Source organism: Apostichopus japonicus, chromosome 18 (assembly GCF_037975245.1).
Source record: "Apostichopus japonicus isolate 1M-3 chromosome 18, ASM3797524v1, whole genome shotgun sequence".
Lineage (NCBI taxonomy): Eukaryota > Metazoa > Echinodermata > Holothuroidea > Aspidochirotida > Stichopodidae > Apostichopus > Apostichopus japonicus.
The window spans coordinates 425,263-450,822 of record NC_092578.1 but is presented as its reverse complement, the minus strand read 5'-3'; the positions used below and the strand labels follow the sequence as shown (position 1 = coordinate 450,822).

The 25,560-nt window shown below is 36.4% G+C and overlaps 1 protein-coding gene across 3 annotated transcripts in view; it reads left to right on the top strand.

The window, feature by feature from the left end:
• Window positions 1-502: 502 nt before the first annotated feature.
• LOC139958337 (kinesin heavy chain-like) overlaps window positions 503-25,560 on the top strand; it is a 44,733-nt gene continuing 19,675 nt past the window's right edge. The window contains exons 1-7 of one of the 3 annotated variants that reach the window (XM_071955324.1): window positions 503-870; window positions 4,148-4,373; window positions 11,315-11,402; window positions 22,076-22,149; window positions 22,652-22,756; window positions 23,445-23,493; window positions 24,899-25,042. In XM_071955324.1, coding sequence (XP_071811425.1) covers window positions 4,236-4,373; window positions 11,315-11,402; window positions 22,076-22,149; window positions 22,652-22,756; window positions 23,445-23,493; window positions 24,899-25,042 — 598 coding nt within the window. In that variant the 5' untranslated portion in view covers window positions 503-870; window positions 4,148-4,235. The other 2 variants (XM_071955326.1, XM_071955325.1) reach the window with 2 other exon arrangements.

Genomic DNA, 25,560 nt, shown 5'->3' with positions numbered 1-25,560 from the left:
CATTATGACAATGTTATTATAATACATCATTCATGCTTTCTTTCATATTTGACATTTGTAAATAAAATAAATAAGAAATGGCACGTGATTCAAACATAATCACTAATGCCTTTGTTTTTCTGTTCATGTGGCAAATTACCCATAATTCTAGTGGACTGGTAACACAATGATTTATGTTGAAGCGATATAGCATATTATTCCAACCCACCCCCCCCCCCCCCCCCGTGCAATCGCTGAGGACAACATCCCGCTTCCCACCCCTCCTAAAATTCTATCTGTGGGATTCTGGAGGGAAAACGTTGGCTGATATCAGTTAATTTGTATCATCAAACATTATCATTGAAACGGAGAGGAGAAAAAACAAATTAGAACTTGATTGTTATTCGAAGTTTATGCTTAAAACTGTCGATTTCCTACAGACAATAAACTATCATTAAAAATGGCTGGCGATTCGAGACCAGCGAAACTTATTGATCGTGTGTCAAAGGTCGCTGAACATGTTAATTACCAGACTATTCGGGCACAGAAGCATAGACAGTGCAGACGTGACAGAAATATCAGAGAAAATTTTCATCCGTCGTTTACTGCACAGGAAATCATAAAATAACTTCGTCAGAACTGGCCTATGGGTCCGAAGTAGAAATGGAATAATTATTTTTACGTATCGGAGCGATTTTTGCGCACTGGACTGTTATCATGAATGTTTTTTGATCAGCCGGTGCGCCCAGCTTCATTGAATTTATTTGCTGTAACACTGCAGTCACTGTGTTATGCAGTCCACACTCCTGTGTTGGAATCACCTAACGTCGTTAGCATCCAGTAGCCTACTCCCTACCAATACTTGATCACATTGAGACCAAATCTTTAAAGGTAAGCGAATACACCACTTGAGTAATATGAACAAGTTTCAGTCCGATTGACACATATTACTCTTTGCACTTTTTCAAAATTTGAATTGCCGCAAACGTTGGTATTAGTAGCCTTCTAAGAACAAGAAATGCATTTAGGGCGAGTAGAGTAAAAGGTCACTGTAACTTGTAAGTGTAACAGGCCTAGGCTAGGCCTAGTTAAGCCTAACCTTCGTAGGCTAATGCGTAGACCACAGTTTCCAAACGTTACCATTATGAACAATAACCTTTGTCTTACTCTTAGCCTTAACTTAGCCTGTTCAAGTTAACCCTATATCAATACTGGATCAAAATCCTCCTTGTCACCTGTTGGTACTTTGTGTTTGTCTTGTGCGTTGTGGGTAAGTGTTGCAATCCAGTTTTTATTTTTAACTTAGTTTAATGTTACGTCTACCTGTAGTGTAACCTAGTAACATGAGACCTAGCCTACATATCCGCTTCCTAGGATGTAAAGTGTGCATTGATCAATTCTGGAAGTGAATTAGAAGAACAGAACGATGGGCAATGAGACTTGTGAGGAAAATATAAAAGCAACATTATTACAAGTTACCTCACAGGTGCCCGTTCCTACACATGAGTGAAGAGACGCAGTGGAGCTTAAGTGCCTTGTCTTAGCATGCAAAGCAATGATCTGGCCAGGGCTCAAACCTGCAAGTCCGGTGCCTTTTCATTTTAGCACAAATCCACACAAGAAAGGAACCTGAAAATGAATGTGCTGCAGAAAATAGACTGAGGATAATGTCTGCAGAAAAGAATAAATACTAGAGACTGAGTTAGCAATTGTGGTTAGAGAGTGATAGGAAGCAAGGAGACCAAGAGGAGATATGTATGGAGGAGAAAAATGCAAATGGGTGAACAGTATGAACCATATGAAGGATATGATGAGGGATAAAAATGGTGGCAGATATGAAGGGGGATAGGTGGGAGAATTTGTTGATATTGACACCACAAGATTGAGTGGTGCGAGTGCCGTGCATTCACAGTCTATTCCTGTAAAAGTGAACTGAGTCAGTACAGCTGCCCACAGGTGAAGACCTTCTCATGATGGAGTCATTGCAGCCATATTGTGATTTGGAAGGATTAAATACTACCTCATAGTCTCATTATTCTGAAAAATTAAAAAGCAAAATAACAAGCAATAATGTTGAGCCCTGTCTATTTTCCAAGCAATTCTGCTGATGTATTTCTAAGTGACAGTAATGGAGTTTGCCATGTACTGGTTAGTCAAATCAATCATCATCCAATACAGCACTGTATGTCATTCCGGCATACCTGTTCAGATCTGGAGTTGACCTTAGACTTTGTAGGGGCTAAAAACAAAGGAAGGAAGGAACAAACTAGTTACATGTACATATTTCTCAATCTAACAGGACAATGGGGCCCATCTTAACTTAATTACATAAACAGTTCTAGTCTTGCATTGAAATAACTGAGAATTCGGTTTTCTCTTATCTATAATTCCTGTTTCAATATATCAATGTACAGTACCATACAGTAATATGCACATTGCTCTCTAACAGTTTTGGCCATTCTGCCATTGTATGTGTTGTTTCCCTACAGACTATATAGTAACCCTCTGAATTAGAAGGGGGTTGTGAAGGGTGGGGCGGTAAAGGGGTGGATAGTGTCCCCGTCTAACCAACAGCATGATTTTTGTGGCTCTGTAGTTACAGGGGGCTTTCCCCCATGTTTGTTGTTGTGTGCATCATTTTTTGTAGTTTCAATGTGACTGACTTTTAAAAGCAGCTAGCTGTATTGCCTTCTTATGTCCTTCTTGCCAGAATATTCAGCTTCACAATTACTTTTAACCAGACCTTCAGTCAGTCTGTTAGCATTCTAATGATATAGATATAAGGAATGCTAGGATATCATAGCATGGAACATCACTGGTGCAATGTCAGTACTTGGATATGACACATTGTTCTCATTACTATTTACCCCTACTGTATTCTTTCATACAGTAGTTGGGCATTAGAAGTATATCCCTGTGTTCCTTCTTGTGGTCACATGTGAGGAATTTATTGATTTACTGCTGTACTATACCTCATGTCAAGTACAGTACACTGTCAGGTCTTATTACAGTATGTGGTTGATAGAACAGCAAATATGGTTGTCCCAAAAAATGTAGCAAAAATAACAAAGAACAACCATATGAGATGTGTAGGTTTGGTAATGGAACACTTGCTTTTTGCCAGTAAAACTCCCCTTCAGGTGGATTATAGGCCTACAGTACCACCATTTTATTTATTTCATTATCGATCTCCAATGTATTTAAATAGTTGCATGCAATTAGAATTTGATGTAAACAACTGATCTGGCCAGGATGACTTTCAATGTTGATTTGGTTGTCGGACAGAAATTTGGTCATCTGGGACACCCAGAGAACCTTTACAAAGTGGAAATGACTACAGTACAGTACTATACAGTAATTATTGAGCATATGGGTTTTTTGCATGGTGAACGAAGAGGAATTATGAACCAAAGAGGTTGGGGGAAGGGTGGGGGAGGGGGCACAGGCCCAGCTGAAAGTCTGAACAAAGTTGATATCATCGCAATCTGACAATCTAATTCCCTTGAGTAGCAAGTCTAATCATAGACTGTATTATTATATCAATTGTGGAATCATGTTAATATTCACCTATATTCCTTGGTTTGTAGGAATAATTGCCTTAGATCTTGTAAGTACTAATTAGCTCTTGTTTGATTTGTCTTAACTTTTATTGAATGCACCTATTAGCTAAGCACTTAAGTTTCACCATTAATGCTGCTTTGGTCAAATGTACTTGCTGAAACTTTTAGAAAGTTGGATTCCAGATATTTGTAGCTCATGAATAACTGTGATAGGTTGGGAAATTGTGTTGTCAATGTCAATATTGAACTAGATGTGGCTGACTCAAGAAACCCATGTCACATTTTCCCCCTTTGGTAAGCAAACATGTCATTGAGAATAGTTTCACACAGTTTTACCCATGACTTGTAAATTATTAAGTAACTTTTTTTCACTTTACTGATCTCAATTTGTCTTTGTACTAGAGTTTGTTCTTACTCAGGCCTTGTTTGTACTGTTTAAATTGTCCAAACAAGTATCAGGAGATTGAAATGAGCATTTCATCAGACTCAGAGCAACTTTGGGCAGGTTTATTTTACTCAACAACTATACTGTATCTAGCTATGCAATGAAATGTGAACCAGTCTGTTGGATTATATGAAACAAGATTTTCTTGTCTTTCCATTTGCAGTCTTATCTGTCAATACTTCAGTATTCACACAGTACTGTAGATATTCTCAACATTGGATTTGCTCTAAACTGCAACACAAGAATTCAAGATGACTGATCAACCGATTGATCCTTCGGAGTGCAATATTAAAGTGGTCTGTCGTATTCGGCCAATGAACCAAAGTGAGGTGGCATCAGGATCCAATATCTGCACCAAGATCTCAAACGGGGAGACGGTTTCTCTTGGGGTAAGTCATATCAGGCCGCAACAACAGATACTCCTTTAACCATACAGTAAAGAGACTGATCAGACTATGTATACAACTCTGCATACATCATATTGTTATATATTGCAACATTTTACAAACTAAGCACAGATTATATTAACCAGTGCTTTTGAAAGTACCAAATACACTACATTCAGGATCCCAAGGTGGAGCTAGCTTAGGCCTACTGTACATATTAATCCTAAAGTTCAGCTAAATCTTCAGGCCTCAAGAATTTTTAAGGTAGCAAACTTATCACATTCAGATGTAAATAATGCTTCCTCTACTTCCACTTAGATAGCTTATTCTAAGCTGTGTTGATAGTTTATTTCTCCTTCCAAAATGATTTGGTTTCCTCTGGAGGCTCTGGTACTGTATGCTTGAAACAAGCTGGTTTAATATATTCAAACTCCAAGCATTGTGCTGACAGATGTTAAAGACTATTTTTTCCATATGATGGTAACAAGGCCTTGTTTTGCAATTTACAGTAGATTTTACTGTATAAACTTGTTACAATCAATCAATCAATCAATCAATCAGAAAATATTTATATAGCGCCAAAATCAACAAAAGTTGTTCAAAGGCGCTCAAGACAGTTACATGAAATTAATTACAATACACTTCTTGAAAAAGATAACATTTGAGCAGTTTCTTGAAAATATGAATAGTCTGAGCATCCTTGATGTGATTTGGAAGAGTGTTCCACTCTTTTGGTCCATAGCAGGAGAATGAGCGATCTGCAAATGACACAGCACGGGTTCTGGGCACGATAAAGTGAGGAGAAGATATATATGATCTAAGCTGTCTGCGTGGTGCTTGCAGCTGTAGTAAGTCAGATATGTAGGATGGCGACTGTTTATGGTGAGCTTTGTACACAAGAAGAAGAACTTTGAATTTAATGCGCTGTTGTATAGGAAGCCAGTGAAGAGCAATGAGTTCCGATGTGATAGAGTCATACTTCTTACGCTTGACAATGATGCGAGCAGAGGTGCGTTGGACATTCTGAAGTTTAGTGATTAGGGATTTGTTTACACACTGTGATGTATCAGCATCAGCATTTCAAAACATCTCTTAAACCAGCAATCCTGTGAACACCTCAAGGTTCCTTTACCCCTTGCATAATACCAGCAATCCTGTGAACACCTCAAGGTCCCTTTATCCCAGGTTGCATAATACCAGCAATCTTGTGAACACCTCAAGGTTCCTTTACCCCTTGCATAATACCAGCAATCCTGTGAACACCTCAAGGTTCCTTTACCCCTTGCATTATACCAGCAATCCTGTGAACACCTCAAGGTTCCTTTACCCCTTGCATAATACCAGCAATCCTGTGAACACCTCAAGGTTCCTTTAACCTAGGATGCATAATACCAGCAAGCCTGTGAACACCTCAAGGTTCCTTTACCCCTTGCATTATACCAGCAATCCTGTGAACACCTCAAGGTTCCTTTACCCCAGGTTGCATAATACCAGCAATCCTGTGAACACCTCAAGGTTCCTTTACCCCTTGCATTATACCAGCAATCCTGTGAACACCTCAAGGTTCCTTTACCCCTTGCATAATACCAGCAATCCTGTGAACACCAAGGTTCCTTTACCCCTTGCATAATACCAGCAATCCTGTGAACACCTCAAGGTTCCTTTACCCCTTGCATAATACCAGCAATCCTGTGAACACCTCAAGGTTCCTTTACCTCAAGTTGCATAATGACAAAGTCACTGAATTGTGGCAATTGAATTACTAGAGCCCATCAAGGATATACTAACTGATGAAATTTGTTTCCAGGAAAGCTGTGATGCTCTGCAATAAATTTTTGCATATGACTGTGTAGTGCATCTCTGCAGACTATATTACTTATGTGGGAGTGACTCAGCTGCATAATTAAGTTGGCCTTTGCATTGGAACTCAGTCTTGTTGTGTTGCTAACAATGTTAATGGTGTGTTGTAGAGTCTGTCAAGGATGACACTGTTAATGTTGTGTATTAGATTTTAAGTTTTTATGTGTTAAGTATTTAAACATCATTGAAATACAAACTAAAACATCATTTCTTTTTGTGTTGTTTGTAAATCTGTGTTCATGTAACCCTAGCCATGAATCTATAGGATAACACTTTCAGTGATATGTTGAAAACAAAACATTAAATTTTTAGGGGAAATAAGCAGTTTCTCAATGATTAATTTATGTTTACAAATTCATGACATATTTATCAGGGGTGACATTAAGTAAGGCATGCACATCACATATAGAAAAATATAAGACAATATTGAAAAAAGGAAGGGGGGGTGGTGGTGGATAGAACATAGTTTTTCAATTTTTTACTAAAAAGGACCATTGTAATATTTGTATAACATTACCATTAAGATGCAGTATAGAATAGCGTTAGACTTAAAAGTAAGTGTGCAAGGTTACTGATCTACACAAAGACCTGTCTAAATACAATTACTTTCATGAATGGAAGTTGTACCATGACCTGCTTGGGCTGACCTGGCAACATCAATTCAGATACATGTAGTAGACTTTCTGCCTTTCATGACAGTGCAAACAGCGACATTGTTATTGTTGCTCAGGAACCAAAGATATTGTGCTGCACCGGAAAGCGGTGAATCGATTTAACACAGGTATTGGTTTCCTGTATTTTGTTGTAAATGATCCTCATACTGGTTTTAGTTGTGAAGTTACTAGTGTTGACCAGACTCATCACAACAGACACATTGTCACAGCAGATGGTAATCCTTTGTAGTTGACTACATGAAACATGTTCTACCAGGAAGTAATAACATATTATATATATACTGTGTAGGTGCCATGAGGACGCTCTATTGATAGATGTCTTTGTTTCACTAACTTTTGTTTGAGTACCATGAACAGTAAATCACTTGCATACAGCACTATCATTTGTACACATTTTCACATAGGAATTTAAGTCCGTGTATTTTTGAAGATGGGCCATCCATTGCACATCATATATCTGAAGCGTTGGTCAGTTTGAGCCGTGATTAGCATATAAATCTTACAATTGTATCCAAGCAATAAAAATGAATGGAATGGAACCGAATACTTAATTACATCTGAATTATCAATTGTGAACAACACTTGCATTGTTTGATATCCAAAACAAGTTCAAGAATATTGTCCTGGTGCAGTTATATCTTGTTCTAAATACAGGCAGGTTAATGGTAGACTGTGCTTAACTACTGTAAATATTGGAATGCAATACTGTAGCTTACTTGGACAATGTGCTTCATCTAGAGACAGTGAAAGTTGGTTAAAATTAGGCTTATCCTTAATGGTGGCATAGATTGTCAAAGTAGAAGATTGGTGCCTTAGACTCTGTGCCCTCAGCAAAGAAATGCCTGAATAAAAGAACCACCATCATACAACATACATGTACACATCTAGACATTTCAACGATATTACAGACAACTTAGCCATTCTTTAATATCTTTCATACATACTGTAGGCCATAGTCTGTTGTAAAGTTACAAAACCAGTTGCTTGGATACCAAGATTCATCAAATAAATATCATTGTAAGTGAATTGCTGAGCCAGTGTCTTGTATACCAACCAGAAGTTCATAAAGACCTAGTCAAGTTACCAGCTAAACTGTGAACGTTAATACAGGTCAATAGTTGATCAATGTGTCTGACTGGATCTGCTTTTGTATATACCTGGTTTAAAGTTCAATCTTGTGAATAACTGACTCAGTGTTTTTCTCCAACAAAGCCTAGTGGGGAACTAAATCACTGAAGCCTAAGCAGTAGGCTGGTAAGGATAACTCCAAACTCTACTTCCACACTGTGCAAATGCTAAACACTAAACACAACTCTATACCAGTGCATTTTAATAGTACAGTACTGTAGTTGAGTTTTATGAAGGCACACTAAATCTGAAATCAACTGTCTGGTTTGAACCAAGAGGAATTTCTACTGGGCAGTCTAAACAATTTGCTTAGATTGCTAGCTCAGACAACTTTGTTGGGCACCTTCAATTGCACTCATAAACTGTTTTGTGTATGTAGCCAGAGCAAAATTACCACTTGGAAATAAACAATCAACCTTCCCTCTCCCCTCCCTTAAGATAAAATTGTGCAAAGGGTATTTAATGACTGTAAAGTAAAAGAGAACCAAATGGCACCTCGTACTGTATGATGTAAAATATCTCGGCCTGAAGTCTGGCTGACCAAGAAAGCAAAAAGAAAAATGACTCTTCCCTAAGTTCCCTCTTTCTTGTTGATATGAAATGTATACTATTACTTCATAGTGTTGGAGCATAAAGGTACACGCATATATGTGGTACATATTTGACATAACTAAGGCTACAGAATGTAGTAGTTATTGCTTAGTAGTAGACTGTGATGTCAGATGTGGGTTGGAGAAGACTTGACTTTGGCACTCACAATATCACTTGTAAGTGTACATCAGTATTTAGATGTACTGTAGCAATGGGGCATGCTTGGTAGCACACACTATGTACCTGACTACTGAAGCAATACGGTGTGCTTGGTAGCACACTAAATACCTGACACTGCAGCAATAGGGTGTGCCTTGTAGCACACTATATACCTGACTACTGTAGCAATAGGGTGTGCTTGGTAGCACACTATATACCTGACTACTGTAGCAATGGGGTGTGCTTGGTAGCACACACCCTGTACCTGACTACTGAAGCAATACGGTGTGCTTGGTAGCACACTATATACCTGACTACTGTAGCAATGGGGTGTGCCTTGTAGCACACTATATACCTGACTACTGTAGCAATAGGGTGTGCTTGGTAGCACACTATATACCTGACTACTGTAGCAATGGGGTGTACTTGGTAGCACACTATATACCTGACTACTGAAGCAATGGGGTGTACTTGGTAGCACATGTATGCTCTGTACCTGACTACCTTCGTGTAACAGTTTTGTATTACAATACAAATGCATGTAAAGCTTGGCTGATATCTTTTCAAAATTTTTCAGTTTAAAAAAATGAGAAATTTGTCTATAAATATGGATGATCAGCACAATTAGCTTTGGTGTACAATATGTTCAGCAGGGCTTTGATAAATTGCTCCAATATTTCTGTCCTTGTAGTTTTCTGGTCAAAAGTTTCAATGATTATGATCAAACTCCTCAGAATATACAAATAGTTTCTGTTGCTCAGTTAGAAGTCATGACTATAGTAATATGGGTGCACATGCAGAACATCAGCCAGGCTTACTCTTCACATCTTACCAGTTGTACCCATCCCCTCCCCCTCTCCCTGCCTCTTATGCTCCATTAAATAATAATAATAATAATAATTAAGTGACCTCATCAATGACAAAAATGAGTTATTTGCAGTTCCTGTCAATTGTCATCTTTTTTGTATTCTCTCTGTAAATCAAGTCAGGACTGCATTTCATAAAATAACTTGCTTACTTATAATCTCTTCTATTTACTTTGTGTGGGTCAAAACAGTTGCTGTCATTAATTGTATAATCTTGTATATACCTGTAGACTTCTAAGAATGAAGGATTGTATTAACCATCTAGATAATAAGAACTGTGAAAGCTGTGAAATGAAGAACATCTTTTCGCTTGGTCCAACCAATCTTGATAGATAACAAGTATATTGATATGACTGTGAAATCAAAATCTATTGTACAGAATATATACTGCATATATAGCAAGTAATGGTCAGCCACAATGCACATTAGGTCATTTCACTGAGTATGTAGTACTCTGGCTGTCAAGATAAGTTAAACCATTATATTGCTTGACCCTTTTGCACATCTACTCTACAGTAGTTTCCCTTTTTACAACAATAGGACAGGCATTTGAATCCAATTTTTCTGTAAAAATCTGTTGCACATTAATTATCCAGTGCAAATAAGATTGAAGGTATGTTTCTTAAGACCCTCCAACTCTCACAGTTTAAGATGTCTGTATCTTTCCTAAACCTGTTATCATCACACGCACAGGCTCTGTATCTGATCGTTTCATCTCTTATTTTGCACTTGGCATTTGCAGTATCTTCTTCCTCCGCACGCTATCTTATCATCATCCTTTGGTTGTCTACATAATTATGACTAATACCAAGCAACCTTCTTATGTTGAGCAGTGCCCAGTCGCTGCAGTGTTATTGCATGGCTGAAATTCTACTGTAGCTGTGCGTATGTTGCTGCAGCTCTGTAAGACGTGAATATTTATGAGCAAAAGTAACAGCTGATGACTCATGCCGAAGAGGCCTAAGAAAGGTTTCAGATTTTTTACATCCTGTTGCTTCACAGTTTGTGAAGTACAAAATATGACTTATTTTGAGAATTGAATGTATATAAACGAAAGGAGTTACATGATTGCATTTACGTTATGATATCTGAGAGAGATTGAATACATTAAAACATTTATCAGTATGCATTATGTAACAAGTTTACTGTGATAAAAGGTGTACTCAATTCATTTAGCAATTCTGCTTGTGCACAACTAACCATTACATATTTACTCATATCTGTTTGCAAACTAATAACCTTCAATATACTACAAAGTGATCACACTCAATATACCAATCTCATCAAAGCAGAAAAACTGAAAAGTTCAGCATTTATTATTGTAGATGACTTTTAGATGTACAATAAGCTAATGGCAAATTCTGAAGATGTATTAAGAAAGCATGAACTGATGCAAGTACTGGTGTTGTAAGTGTGATTCGTCATCATAAGTCACAGGCTTTTACAATAACTTGGAAAGTAAACGGATTGTATTGAACAAATCATTTGTCTTTAAAGATCCATATCATTCATGATACAATCACGTTGTTGGCATCTTTCAGTTTGACTTACCTGTCTCTTTTAAAGAACAGCACTTAATATTGCTTAATTTCCATCATTTCTTCTTTTAATACTTGTTGTATTATATATCATGGAATCTTGATTTTCCTTCTTTTTCTCATTACAGAATAGGACATATGTATATGACAGTGTGTTACCTCCAACCATTACACAAGAAGAAGTGTACAACAAAGCTGCCAGAGATATAGTTAAAGGTAATGTTTCAGGATTCATGGAGAAGAGAGACCTCAAGTAATTAATTGAAATGTGGTCTGTATCTAGGGACTATTGCTTGACACATGCTAACCTACTGTAGGTATAAACAAATGTACAGTTAGAACGAATCTTTGTGTTATAAAATCAATCTGCAAGGCAGTTTATTGTGCTACACTAAACTGCCACATATGTATGTGGTTAAAGTCAAGTGGTTCTCTAATAGCTATATAGTTATTAACTGACATTGTAGGATTTGGTCTTTTGTCTGCAAATAGAGCAATATTTCTGGGGGAAAGGCATAGATATTTTGTGCCCATCTAGGGTGCATGTGCTGTGCCCCTTATCAAATTTGGTCTCTCCCTCCTCCTTCCCCCACCTCTCCATCCTGCAACCTCTGAGGAGGTTTCATTGCTTCAATTCTACTACTGTATGCAGTGTCACAGTTAAATACGTTCTTTGTAAGTACTGTTTTACACAGTGCAGCATGAGTATCGGATAACTGCATGACAGAGGAGGTAACAAGACAATTTTCTGTCCCGATAAATCATCGTGATAAATGTTTACTTAGTTACAATCTTTACACAGTAAACATGACTTACAAGGTCCTATCAATTGTTTATTGTGAGTCACCTCTTAAGGTATTGTGTACTGTGTGTGCTGTCAATGTACCCCACATCCCCTTGCTGCCTGAGGTACAGTAACACAAACATTTGCGTGGTGTAACATTCATGAACTTTCCAATAGCTTCTAAATGCTCTGTTTCCTTCAGAGCATCTCATTCACAGCATTCTACCAAGAATAACTTATCATTGATGTGTGAGCAAGTACTATATTAAAATATCATACATTGCACTGTAGAATAGTCTCTGCCAATAATCCAAAATGCATCAAGTTTTAGTGGTTAAGTATTATAAATATGGAACATATAAGAAAAGAAGATGCAAAATAGATTTGAAAACTAAGTATTTCTTATCGAAAAACTGAACTATTCATAATACTGCGAAATTAATTTAAAACTATTTTGAATCTTTATCATTCTTTAACGTTTTGAGCAGTAGGCAACTTCTAGAAACTCAGCAGTTGACACTATCTATGAAAAGTGTGTGATGGGTAGCAATACTTGCAAGATGATAGCTTTAAGATATCACACTTGTAGGAATATGGGATACACCTCAGTTTGGATTAAGACTAATTACTGGGGCTCTGTAGTATCTTTATGATGGAGAAGTTTGAGGCAGGCATTCCAAATCATTCTTTGTTGCAACAGATTTTAGCTTCTTTTCAGCAGATTATTTCCTTCAAATAAAATGCCATGCTTTTCATCTGACTTTGTTAATGGAAATGTTTGATGGCATTAAAGAGTCTATATTTATCATTGTTCAAACAAACCTGGGAGACCAAAAAATTGCTGATGCAATATTGAAATTTTGTTGCCCGCCAATTTTTGATGTAAATTCTGCTGACATAAATCCTTTTGATTGTGAAAGAAGGATGAAGGTTACATATCTGGCTGATAATCAACGTGTTTGTCAACACACATTTACCTTTGGTTTACTTACTATTGACACGCATCCGCAGCTGTGAGTTAAAGTTCAATTTGTATGAATGGAGTGATGTTAACGTGGAAGCCTCATGTACGTTTTTGAGTAATATCTTTCTCAAGGTGCTTTTACACCAGACCCGAATCTGATCTACTGATCTATCAGGAGATTATCTGTGAACAATAACATGCCTGATTCAGGCGCATTTACACTAATAGCTCATACTCTGATCCTCCCTGTGCATGGCTAGTGCTTAAGCGGAAAAGGCATCCAGAAATATTGTGAAAGAGCAGCTTATGAGTTTGAGCACTAAATGTGTAAAAATGAAAATAAACGTTAAAACAAACACAAATAGGTTGTGTATTCATAATACATAGACTGTCGGGTTATATTGTATAGGCCTACAATCAAATAGGCATATTTTACAGTGCTGTGTTTAACTGCAGAGAGAGCATTTTCATCTCGACTCCAACATCAAGATGGACGTTCGTAGGCTAGGAATGTTGAAATGAATCTTATTCTGCACAAGAATTGGAACAATGCATGCAATACGGGAAGGAAAAAGAAAAAGAAGACTTGAGTTCTTTTCAAGCAGAGACAAGACAGTTGACCTTAGAGTAGTTACACTACAAGCTTGATCTCCTGCTTGGGATCTGATCCTCCCTTTGACAAGATCTAAATCTGAGGATCAGACGCGGATGTGATCTGCATTTATACTACATCCTTGATATCGAGCACAGGATCTGATCCTGAGCAGGAGACCAGAACCAGATCTAGTGTAAAAGCACCCTAAGTATGTCTTGTATTGAGTTTAATACAGTTATTATGCAAAGTACTTTCCTGTTGTATGAACAAAGAATGGTCATTGATATCACAGCTTGATGTTACTGAGTAGACATGTTAGGTTGTCTTTGTTGTCAATAGTTGCCATGACATCAACATAACGAACCATAGGTTTGACCAGTAGGTAGTGCAGTAAACCTCAAGGAAGGCCAACAACTTGCTGCAGTTAGTTCTTGAAATTAGTTGGTCCGTTCATGAAATTTAATGCACTTGTGCAGTTACAGTATAGTGTTTGAGCACAGTCTGTCCTGATTTTTAAAACCTTTCTTGATGTTTCAACTGGTTTACACAGTAAACAGATGTTGTGAAATTTTACTTGCAATGAGAACCACGGTCTGCATGAAAATCTATTTACTTCACTAAAACGAATGTTTCAGCATTGTTAGACTGGCAATGAGTAACTTAAAATTCATTCCTTGCTTAGGTTGGTTCTATGACTTGTACCTTTAGATATAGTTACAATTTAGAAAACACATGATTCTGGCTGTGAGCGAGGATATCTGGTAAGCCCAACAACTCAGGATGTGACCTGAAACAATAAATGTCTTGCTGCATTTTAGCAAAACTAGTCTATTATACTCTGGTGAATGTCCAATCAGGTAAGTTACAGTTATTATACATCTGTTATACATTTATCTGCTTGAAAACCAACTGCACTTTGCAAACAAGCTAAATATATGTTTCAGCATTGCCAGAAAGGCATCGAGTAACTTAAAATTCATTCCTGTCTAAGGTTGTTTACAAGTGTAAAGCTTGTGTAGGAACTGAGGCTGAACTTATTACATCTTAGACAAGGAAATATTGTTGATGATTTTTGTTTTAAACAGTAGGGAAAAGTTTTCCCTCAATTATTTCTGCAATATTTTTTCTTAGAAGTCTGACATGGTACAGTAGTTCACTACTCTTTGATTATCATGAGCAATAGCTGTAGTAATCAATAAAACGCACAGTATTAAATGTGTTGCCGCCGACTGGCACCGAGGAATAAAGCCCAGTGGCAACTCTTCTTATGATGTCAAAAACTCAGCAAAGCTTGAGAGGAATATTAAAAGCAGACAATGTATCTTTAGAACCCACCAGTCTTCAAGACACCCAGATTTGCTCTAGAGATTGATTTTAGAATATGTGGAATTATTGACATCTTTTTGTTGATGTTGTTGTATTTTCAGGCTGACACCAATTTGGTGGTTAGTGAAATGTGGTGTAAGAAAGGGTGTACAACTGAGTGATAGCAGCAGATCATACCAAATGTATACATTAGTAGATAATAGGTTGTCTGTGACTACTTCTTGAACCCATGGCAGTGTCAACCACACAAATCTATAAATAGTAGTAGATATTAGAAGGTTGTCTGTGTCTACTTCTTGAACCCATGGCAGTATCAACCACACAAATGAATATACAGTAGTAGATATTAGAAGGTTATCTACTACTTCAACCCATGGCAGTGTCAACCACACAAATCTATAAATAGTAGTAGATATTAGAAGGTTGTCTGTGTCTACTTCTTGAACCCATGGCAGTATCAACCACACAAATGTATATACAGTAGTAGATATTAGAAGGTTATCTACTACTTCTTGAACCCATGGCAGTGTCAACCACACAAATCTATAAATAGTAGTAGATATTAGAAGGTTGTCTGTGACTACTTCTTGAACCCATGGCAGTATCAACCACACAAATGTATATACAGTAGTAGATATTGGAAGGTTATCTACTACTTCAACCCATGGGAGTGTCAACCACACAAATCTATAAACAGTAGTAGATATTAGAAGGTTGTCTGTGACTACTTCTTGAACCCATGGCAGTATCAACTACACAAATGTATATAAAATAGTAGATATTAGAAGGTTATCTACTACTTCAACCTATGGCAGTGTCAACCACACAAATCTATAAACAGTAGTAGATATTAGAAGGTTGTCTGTGACTACTTCTTGAACCCATGGCAGTATCAACCACACAAATGTATATAAAATAGTAGATATCAGAGGGTTATCTACTACTTCTTGAACCCATGGGAGTGTCAACCACACAAATCTATAAATAGTAGTAGATATTAGAAGGTTGTCTGTGACTACTTCTTGAACCCATGGCAGTATCAACCACACAATAGTAAACTGTACACAAGCACTAGATCATTATGGGTTATGTCTGATTTATTATTTAATCTCACACTCAGTCTACAGCACAGTTATTGCGCAGAGCAATCTTAACAACTGTGAGCACTGACTTGCATAATAAACTTGTACAGCAGCTCAGATGTGTCTGTACAGGTAAAAGCTGGCATAATTAACATGACGCATTACTCTAAGCTCCTACACATAGGAACGGTGACTTTGTGATGAGGCAGACTTTATAATTGTGTCATCTGACATATCCTCCTCCATCAAGTCTCCTTGACTGAGTGAACCAGTACACTGATACAAGTGGAATGGTTGGATAGCCTTGTGCATCAAGTAATGCATGCCTCATTCAATCCTCTTGGCACAGTTCATTTACTCTATACGCTGTCATACTTGTTCATTAATAGTAGTGATTGGCCAAGTTATGTGGAAGATAGGGATGTATGCACATACAAGACTTGCTAAAAACTTGATTCTGAAATTGACTTGTCACATAACTGCCCCTTACATTTACCAAAAAAAGAACATTGGCACACATGATTGTTACATATTTAGTGTAGAATCTGTACATTGGTGATGTCACAACCCTTAATACAGAGAGAAAAATCACTTTCTGTATAGTGGCACAAGTCAGGATGCACTGTAATATGTTAATTTAACCACACTCAAAATACACATTGAAGTTATATATCTGAGTGGCAATTCTATAAAGTAAAAACCTGTGCACTGCAAATACTTCAGTAAGTTCATATAATTCCATGGAATTTTGATTATTTATTGAGAATTCTTGAGAGATCATAAAATACTACAAGATTTCTCAGTGCCTGTATATGTACCTTTGTGTGCACTGTGCAGTGTACTGTTCTGTAGGCATAGCTGGTATGTAAATCTCATAAAAGGTACTTTTTGCTGCAGCCCATAAATAACAAGTCCATTATTGATTGTTTCCTTAAATGTCAGTCATTGTAATAGGGGTTTGGTTTCTTTCCAGAAAGCAGCTGTACACTAAATACTCACTCCTCAAGATTCAAGGGAAGTTATATATTGAGATAGATATGTTTAAAGGGATAGCCTATCTCAAGCTTGCATGAATCTACTGGAAAAATATTATTGCAACTATTACAAGAATGACTGCCAAGTTAAGTGTTGTTTATTTCCACAGGTTATATTAGTGCAGGAGGTGATTGTGGTTTAGCATAATATAGTACATAAACTCTGTCATATTAAGATGTTCACTTATCCATAATTCAGTTACGTCAATATTAATCCATATCTATGATACAAATAAAACAAACAACCATAATGCAATAAACCTGCTGCAAAATCTCTGTGAAAAAATGTCAAATTCTTTTTTGACTGATGAATTTTCTTGATTAGAAAAATTTACCTCCCTATGGACACAGCTTTGATATTTACATAATATCCAACGGAGATTATTATAGGAGATTGATTGTGCAGCCTACAGTGCACTTTGCTGTTGTTGTTGTTATTTAGTCACAGCTGCACATCAAGGGATACGTTCAGGTATTTATGAACAGTTCTGATTGGTCGATATACCACCTAGTCCATCGTAGGTGAGAAGGCAGAATGGTAACATATGTGGCTTCATTTTATCCTGTGCAGATGTATGGTTTTTAATCTGATGTTTTGTCTAACACTTGATAGCTTTCTGATGTCTAATAACAGTTGAATTGGTTAAACCTGTGTATCACGTTATATGGTAGACAGGACTGCAAATGAAGGTGGCCTACAGTAATATCCTCTATACTGGTTTGAAGGCTCCTTAATACTTACAATTTAGCCATGGTGATTAGGTTTCATATGAATACTTCAAGTTTTATTCTTTCAATAGAACAAATATATTGTTTGCTGGAATGAGAATTGGACCAGTGACCTCAGGAATACAACCCTGTGCTCGGTCAACTGAGTAATCCAGCACAATCCATATCGAACTACTGAACACCACCTAACTCACTTGTCAATTAACATAGATTATTGTAGATAATCAGATAATGTACTTTATGCCACTGATCAAAGTTGGTGCCAAATTTGGGCAGAAAAATTTTCAAGCTGTGAGCACAATAAGTTAGCAGTAAAGAGTCAGTCATGCTACTATAGGTCTTGACAATGTTTGAAGGTAGCTTGTGACAGTTGTGTTGGATTGCATATTTGTCAAACGTTTCCTCTGGGCAGTGTGCGTCCAGCTTTTGCCTTTGTTTTGCTGAGGTGGTAGGTAGAAGCCATTGTACCTTACATATGATGTAACCAAAGATACTTATATATCATCAGCATGCAGGTCAGTGCTTACAATTCCCTCTTTCTGACTTGCTTCATAGAGCTACTATACCTATACCTTTGTAGAGCTACAGTACTATACCTTTGTAGAGCTAGGGTACTATGCCTTTGTAGAGCTACTATAAATTTGTAGAGCTACTATACCTTTGTAGAGCTACTTTACCTTTGCAGAGTTGCTATTCCCATGTAGAACTACTATATCTTTTGTAGAACTATTATACCTTTGTAGAGCTACGGTACTAAGTCTTTGTAGAGCTACTATACCTTAGTAGAGCTACTATAAATTTGTAGAGCTACTATACCTTTGTAAAGCTACTATACCAAGTACCATATAGAGACAAACATCCTTAATATGAATAGCTTCAAACACATAGATTGTTGACAAGCTTGTTGTGTTTCTATAATTACACCAGTTTATTCTACTTCCCACTGAGTGGCTAACAGGGCAGTGTTATATGAACTCCACAGTCATTTGTTCTCCCTCAAAGGATGCAAATTGATTTGTTGTCAAAAACAGTTACAGAAGTCTTCTGGCATGAGTCCTGTGTAAATTGGCCTTTCTAGAATGTTTACAGATTGCTCATCTAGTTCAGATGAATCATGTTGGTTTCCTGTATATTCTAATACTTGAATGTTATCAAATGTACAGTTTACCGTAGGTAGTTTTGTAGCATCAAGCTTTGGTATTAAATTATCTCATAGGCATTAGTCATTTATGTGTGACTAATGATTCACCTTAAATTGATTTTTTTTACTCAAACAATGTTTGTACACACCTCTGCCAGTTTATTTTGTAAACTGTTTATCCATCCTACCTGCCTCTGTACTGCTAGTTTAACAATTCCAATAAAAATCTCACCTATTAGTACTGTTGCTCCAGACCTCATTATTCTGAACAAAGAGTGTTGATTACCCTCATTCAGATGTAGTTTGTTATTCTTATCAGGATGGGTCAATTCTGATCAGTCCCAAGGATAGTATCATGTAAGGGAAAGATTTGTCAACATGAACTGAGTCTGTCTGATGTCATATTAACTATAGCAAAGTTGCAGTGATCAGGTGTTATTCTCAGTGGGACCCTGGTATGTGGTGTCTCCACTATGCAGATCTACAGTCTTTGAGAAGTCTAGTATTAGTGCAGTGTTCTGGTATGTATTATCATAGCAGTCATACCAAAGAATAAATGAATATTATTTGGCCAGCAATATAGTATCATACATCATACCAGTATATTACAGAGGAAATGCACACATTGGTGAGTGATATATTACGTATGAGCAACAGGTCTAAATGATGTAGTGTAGATAGTGGTCCCTTAACTTTACATGAATGTCATAATAATGTTATAATGAGTATCATACCTCCTGCGACATGTCATATGTGATCCACACATGGTAACTCCTTTATAATTAGTCATTGAATGAATCTAGACAAACTAGCTCGGTGAAAGTATGCAAGGATACTCAAGCATACTAGAATAGTACTTCTTGTGTCCTGTGAAACTTATTGTTAATATTTAGGTCATACCAGCTTCTTTGTTGTTTCCAACAAACCTGAAGCTGTCATAATAATGGATTAATGAAAGCCATAAAAGTGCAAGAGCAACCAAAAATTGTACCTTTTGGATAAGTTGGGGATAATTGAGAATTTACAAAATTGTTCTGCACTTAATATACAGCTTTTGGTCTGTTCCTAGGTATTCTGTCTAAATTTAGATGATCCTCTCAATAGACCCCTTTAAAGTCTTTCACGTACAATAACGCTTACTGCCAGCACTGATGGATAACTGGTTTGGATTCCTTTGTAAGTATGCAGACATCTCGCACATGAGAACTGAGCACTCGACATTTAGCAGAGATCCCACGAACCAAGTTAATTGGATACATATCATTAGATTGTGTATGCATACATGTACTACACAGTACATGCCTGCATTGATGAGATTGACTTGGTCATGTGACTTTACAGACTACTTCATTGCATACTGTATGTTTACCCTCATTGAGGTGGTCTATTATCTAATTACTAGACATTTGACAATAATGATAAACAATACATCAGGCCATAGATTTCAGATCTAATTCCAAAAACATTACCATCCACCGATACATATTTATGTCTATTCCTTCACACTTCTCAGGGTGAAACACTTTAAAGATATATTTTCATTGTAGTAATTCCCTGGTTTTGTATTCCAATATGTGTGAATCATGTGAGGCAATGCTTGGTGTATGCATGCATACCTTACCACAAACTACTTTGGCATACAGACTGCAGACATAGGATGGGATTTATTACAGACAATGCACATTGATTGTAATTCTCTCTGGTAATTCTCCTGACTGGTCTCTTCATGTCAACATTGATTGAATGTCATCACCTTTGGGCCATTGAGCAAAACATTGAGCATGAGCATGTTTGATATATCTCTGGTAAATTATAATCCTTGCTAATTTATCTTTGGAGGTTAAAGATTCCAGACAAGATGATTAAGATGTCCTATTAGTGAAACAGCAGTGAAGTAATGTTATGTGTAGACTATCTTAGTGTTAACCTCTTGCTCCAGGAGAAGAAAAGTTTCATGCATTAAACAGCTACATTAAACTTATATGCAAAGATGTCTAATAACCAGAGGAGAAGTCAATAAAATATACAAAGTTCTGCAAAATGTCAATTTTACACTCAACTTAGCAAGTAGGCTGATAGCTCATACAGTTTCCAACTTCACCACATTATAGAACAACCCAGAAGGAATTTCATCAAGGTCCTGTAAACATTTGAAGGTTTGATTTATCATACAATTCAGTAGACACAAAGTAGGCATGACTACAGGCATTGTCAAATTATATGCAAAAGTTTTTGTTCCTGGTACAGTGTTATGATCTGTTGACTTTGTCGGCTGGGTGTGATCGTTAATTTCCTCTTAATAAATACTATGTTATGTGAAGATATTACTCCACTTTCTGTTAAAATGGTTCATTCCCATTGTCAAAAGTGAACTTAGTTGGGTTGTATTTCTTATTGAAACTACAAGTTTGCATATGTTATATTGTATGCAGTATTTAATTAGTTCCATTGGTGTTATCCGACTAACACAGTTTAATAGATTTAAAGGTGGTTCTATACATGCATTAAGTAAGTTGTATCTCTTTATGATACCTTCACAACATTGTTACTATGGAGACCAACTGTACCGCTTACAAAACATGACAAATGTGTCATCCATCTCCTGTGATGAAACCCTGTGTAATATGTACAGTGCATTATATGCGTACTGTGTGAAGGTATGATGACTTTATTGACACATGGATGCATTGGAAACTAGCCAAGTGCTGCTGAGCATATGCCAGTACTACACACTATGTGTATGTGTGTGTCAGTATCAGGTACTGTAGCATGCAAGCATGCAGATGGCAGGTAATTATAATGAAAGCTGCCCTGACAGCCGTATAACACAAGAGGCAAGGTATTTATAGATGTTGGTGTGAAAACTTACAATATCAGGGAACAGAAGATTGACAGGGTTTCAGCAAAAGAAAGAATGGATGAAAACTGATGAATGATGTCAAACATACACTGTAAAAGATGTATTAAAATTACAATGTAGAACATATATTTGCTGATTCCTGAAAGTGAATGTTCTGTGTGGACTATGGGTTTCAAGGGGTTGTATGGGTATTAAGCCAATAAACAGCAATTTTCCACTTTCACCCTCTCCTTCTGACCAGTCTGTACTACTTACAGTAGGACCCTTAGGAGGTAATGGTTAAATGTTTTAAGAGTACATTGTTTTGCATAAAACTTTGAATTTCATGCTTATATATCTAATTATATTGTCGTTGCTTTGTTGTATCTTCACAGATGTTTTAGAAGGTTACAATGGAACAATATTTGCATATGGCCAAACATCCAGTGGCAAGACCTTCACTATGGAGGTAAGAATGTTGTCTTGTTTTAGCATTTAATTCATTCTATTCTTGTCCTTTGGCAAAAGTAATCTTCTTGATTACTTTCTAAACTGATACAGAGGATTCACAGACCTACGCACATAGCCATCTATGTTTGTAGTACTACAAACATCATTGCATAATGACAATGTGTAGAGAAGTATTTGAATATGTTAGCACTGGAATCCACTATGGCATCTTGGAAGAAATGCTTCATGCTAGTAGGAACTTCTTCATATGTTTGGTTGGACACATTTTGATATAAAAATTCAAGTGGCCAGCATCAAAAGTCTTAGAAGTCTCTAGAAATTTTTATCTTTAAATCTGCATATATGTTCTGGTCATTAAGTGGAATTTTGAAAAATAATTGAGTTTTAAATATACCTATTAGCTTCTCTCCATTCATTCAATTTTGGGACAATATGAGCTACTAGTAAGCTGTTGTTTTTGTCTCAGTGTTTGCTTTATGCTATATTTTTCTTCTTCACAGGGTGTACTTGGTGACACTCAGTACATGGGTGTTATACCTCGGATTGTGCAAGATATATTCAACCACATCTATCAAATGGATGAAAATTTGGAATTCCATATTAAGGTTAGTTGAATAATAGTGTACATTCAAGGATGAAACTGGTTCAAAAACTGGGATCTCTTCCTATTAAGGTTAGTTGAATAATAGTGTACATTCAATGATGAAACTGGTTCAAAAACTGGGAAACGCTTCCTTTCGGTTTGTGTTTTAGTTGAGTATTCTTCTACATGAGTATTATTTTCATTATTCAAGTCCATGACGCAGCATTTTAAAGCTGTGATTTATTTTCCCTGAGCACTACAGCTGTTGGTATGCAATAACTCTTTTTATAATCCAGGAAAGCCATATCCTTTGGTAATAGGCTTAACTTTAAAGACCACTCTTGGTGAACCCACATCTTAGCATTAGGAGGAAAGATAGTAACATGTTGGTAATATTAAATGGCCAAATAACTCACTATAAAGAAGCTTTGTTATAACTGGTTGTGAAATGCATTGAATGTTAATGTTAATGCATAAAACAGGACTATAGTAACACTGCATACAACAGGACTATAGTAACACTGCATACAACAGGACTATAGTAACACTGCATACAACAGGACTGTAGTATTAAACTGCACTACTTACGTTAATTTATGCATGATATTAATGAATTTTACATCTCTATTACATGATGTAACTTCTTGTACCTGTCCATCTGCACTGCTCACAAACAATCATTATGGTTTGATCTGTATTCTTTCCTTCAGGTTTCATATTTTGAAATTTACATGGACAGAATTCGGGATCTCCTAGATCGTGAGTTTATATCATTCATTGCTTTCTCACTGTTAGAGGTCATAAACGTTGTCTGTTTCCATAGAAATGTAAATGTAGTGTAGTTTTGAAATTACCTTGTTGATCTGTGAGCATGTAGTGCTATCTTGAAATATTGTTTTATTGATAAATAAAATTTGAGTTTATTACAGCTGTATTATTCATGTTATTGAAGAAGAGAGCTACACATAATATGCAAAATTTAATTCAGTCTTGAGGGTTAAAACAGCTAATTGTAGTTCAATTCTAACATGTTCCACAAAACAACATATTCAAATGAGTAAATAGTGCTATATCCTGTACAAGTGATATGAATATTTTATAGCTGCTCAAATAGGTACAATTATTGAACTGTAACATTTGGTAATTGGTTTTAAGAGGAGTGTACATTCACCACCTGTGAATGTGTTATAGGGCTAGACAAAGAGAACAGACTCTTAAAGAATTAACAGTCTCTTGTTAATACACCGATAGGACAAATCAATCATAGATTTTGGGCTTTTACTTCATTTGGTGGAAAACCAATACTTATATAACCAACCTCCTAAAGTAACATGTTTTTGTAAATTATGATAGCAAAACAATGATTGTACATATTTAAATGAAAAACTTTAGATAAAAGCACAAAGTTACTCTTTAATTTATGAAGATAACAAACTGAATACTTGTTATGAACCAAACCCAAGAGTACATATGACCATTATTCCTGCTAGATTTTAATAGGTGACTGTGTTGAAAAGGCTAATGTGATAGCCATAACCTAGAAGGACTTAATATTTCTGCCCTTAAGCTTATTTACAACTGGTAAGTCATTTATCTGTGAAACTAAGAACATTTGTATCTTACTAACAGTCATAAATGTAATTGGCGACGTTTCTTGTTTCTGGTCGGAGGAAATAATAATCTGAAATCAATACACAAAGTGTGGAAAATTGATTAGTGTCAATAGTTGGTAACTCCTTTGTACTTATTTCAACTCAGAGAATTTAATATATTAAAAGGCTGTAAATAAAGGACAACTGGTACCTTGATGTTAATAGTTTATGGTTAAACTGTACTTGCATTCAAGAAACACCATATATTGTAAGCATATATCTATTAAGTTCAGGAGAGATGATATCTACATTAATAGGGTCTTACATATGGGGTTGTGTGTGGTTTGGACAGTAATGTTTGTATTAAGAAGAGATTGTCTTCTTAGGTTTGGTTGTAGAAATGTCAGCCATATGTATCTTATGTGTCTTTATTGGTATTATATTTGTGAATTATTGCTTACCCAGACCAAATTAAGAAGTATGTTGCCATTTAAATCAAAATTTGTGATATTATATCCCAACATTCACATATAAAGTGTTGTATTTCACTTGTCTTTAAACATCTTTTTCAGTGTCCAAAACTAATTTGTCAGTTCATGAAGATAAGAACAGAGTTCCATTTGTCAAAGGTGCTTCAGAGAGGTTTGTTTCAAGCCCAGATGAGGTAATGGAAGTAATTGACGAGGGTAAAGCCAACCGGCACATAGCTGTTACAAGTAAGTTTGAGTAACCGGCAGATAGCCGTTACAAGTAAGTTTGATAACCAGCACATAGCTGTTACAATTAAGTTTGAGTAACTAGCACATAGCTGTTACAAGTAAGTTTGAGTAAGTGGCATCCAGCTGTTACAAGTAAGTTTTTAACCGGCACATAGCTGTTACAAGTAAGTTTGATAACCGGCACATAGCTGTTACAAGTACGTTTGATAACCTGCACATAGCTGTTACAAGTAAGTTTGAGTAACAGTACAATACAGGGAATAAAACTCTTTAAAACTGCTGCAAAAAGCGTGTGTCGGTCAATCTGTAAAGATTGAGGGCCTGATGTGGTTTGCAAGTCAAGTGTCTCATTTGTAGTAAAGAATGCATAGAACAATACTAACCTAAGACTGAGAGTTATTATCACAGCTTTGTCAATTGCTACAGACTTGACTGAGAGTTATTATCACAGCCTTGTCAATTGCTACAGACTTGACTGAGAGTTATTATCACAGCTTTGTCAATTGCTACAGACT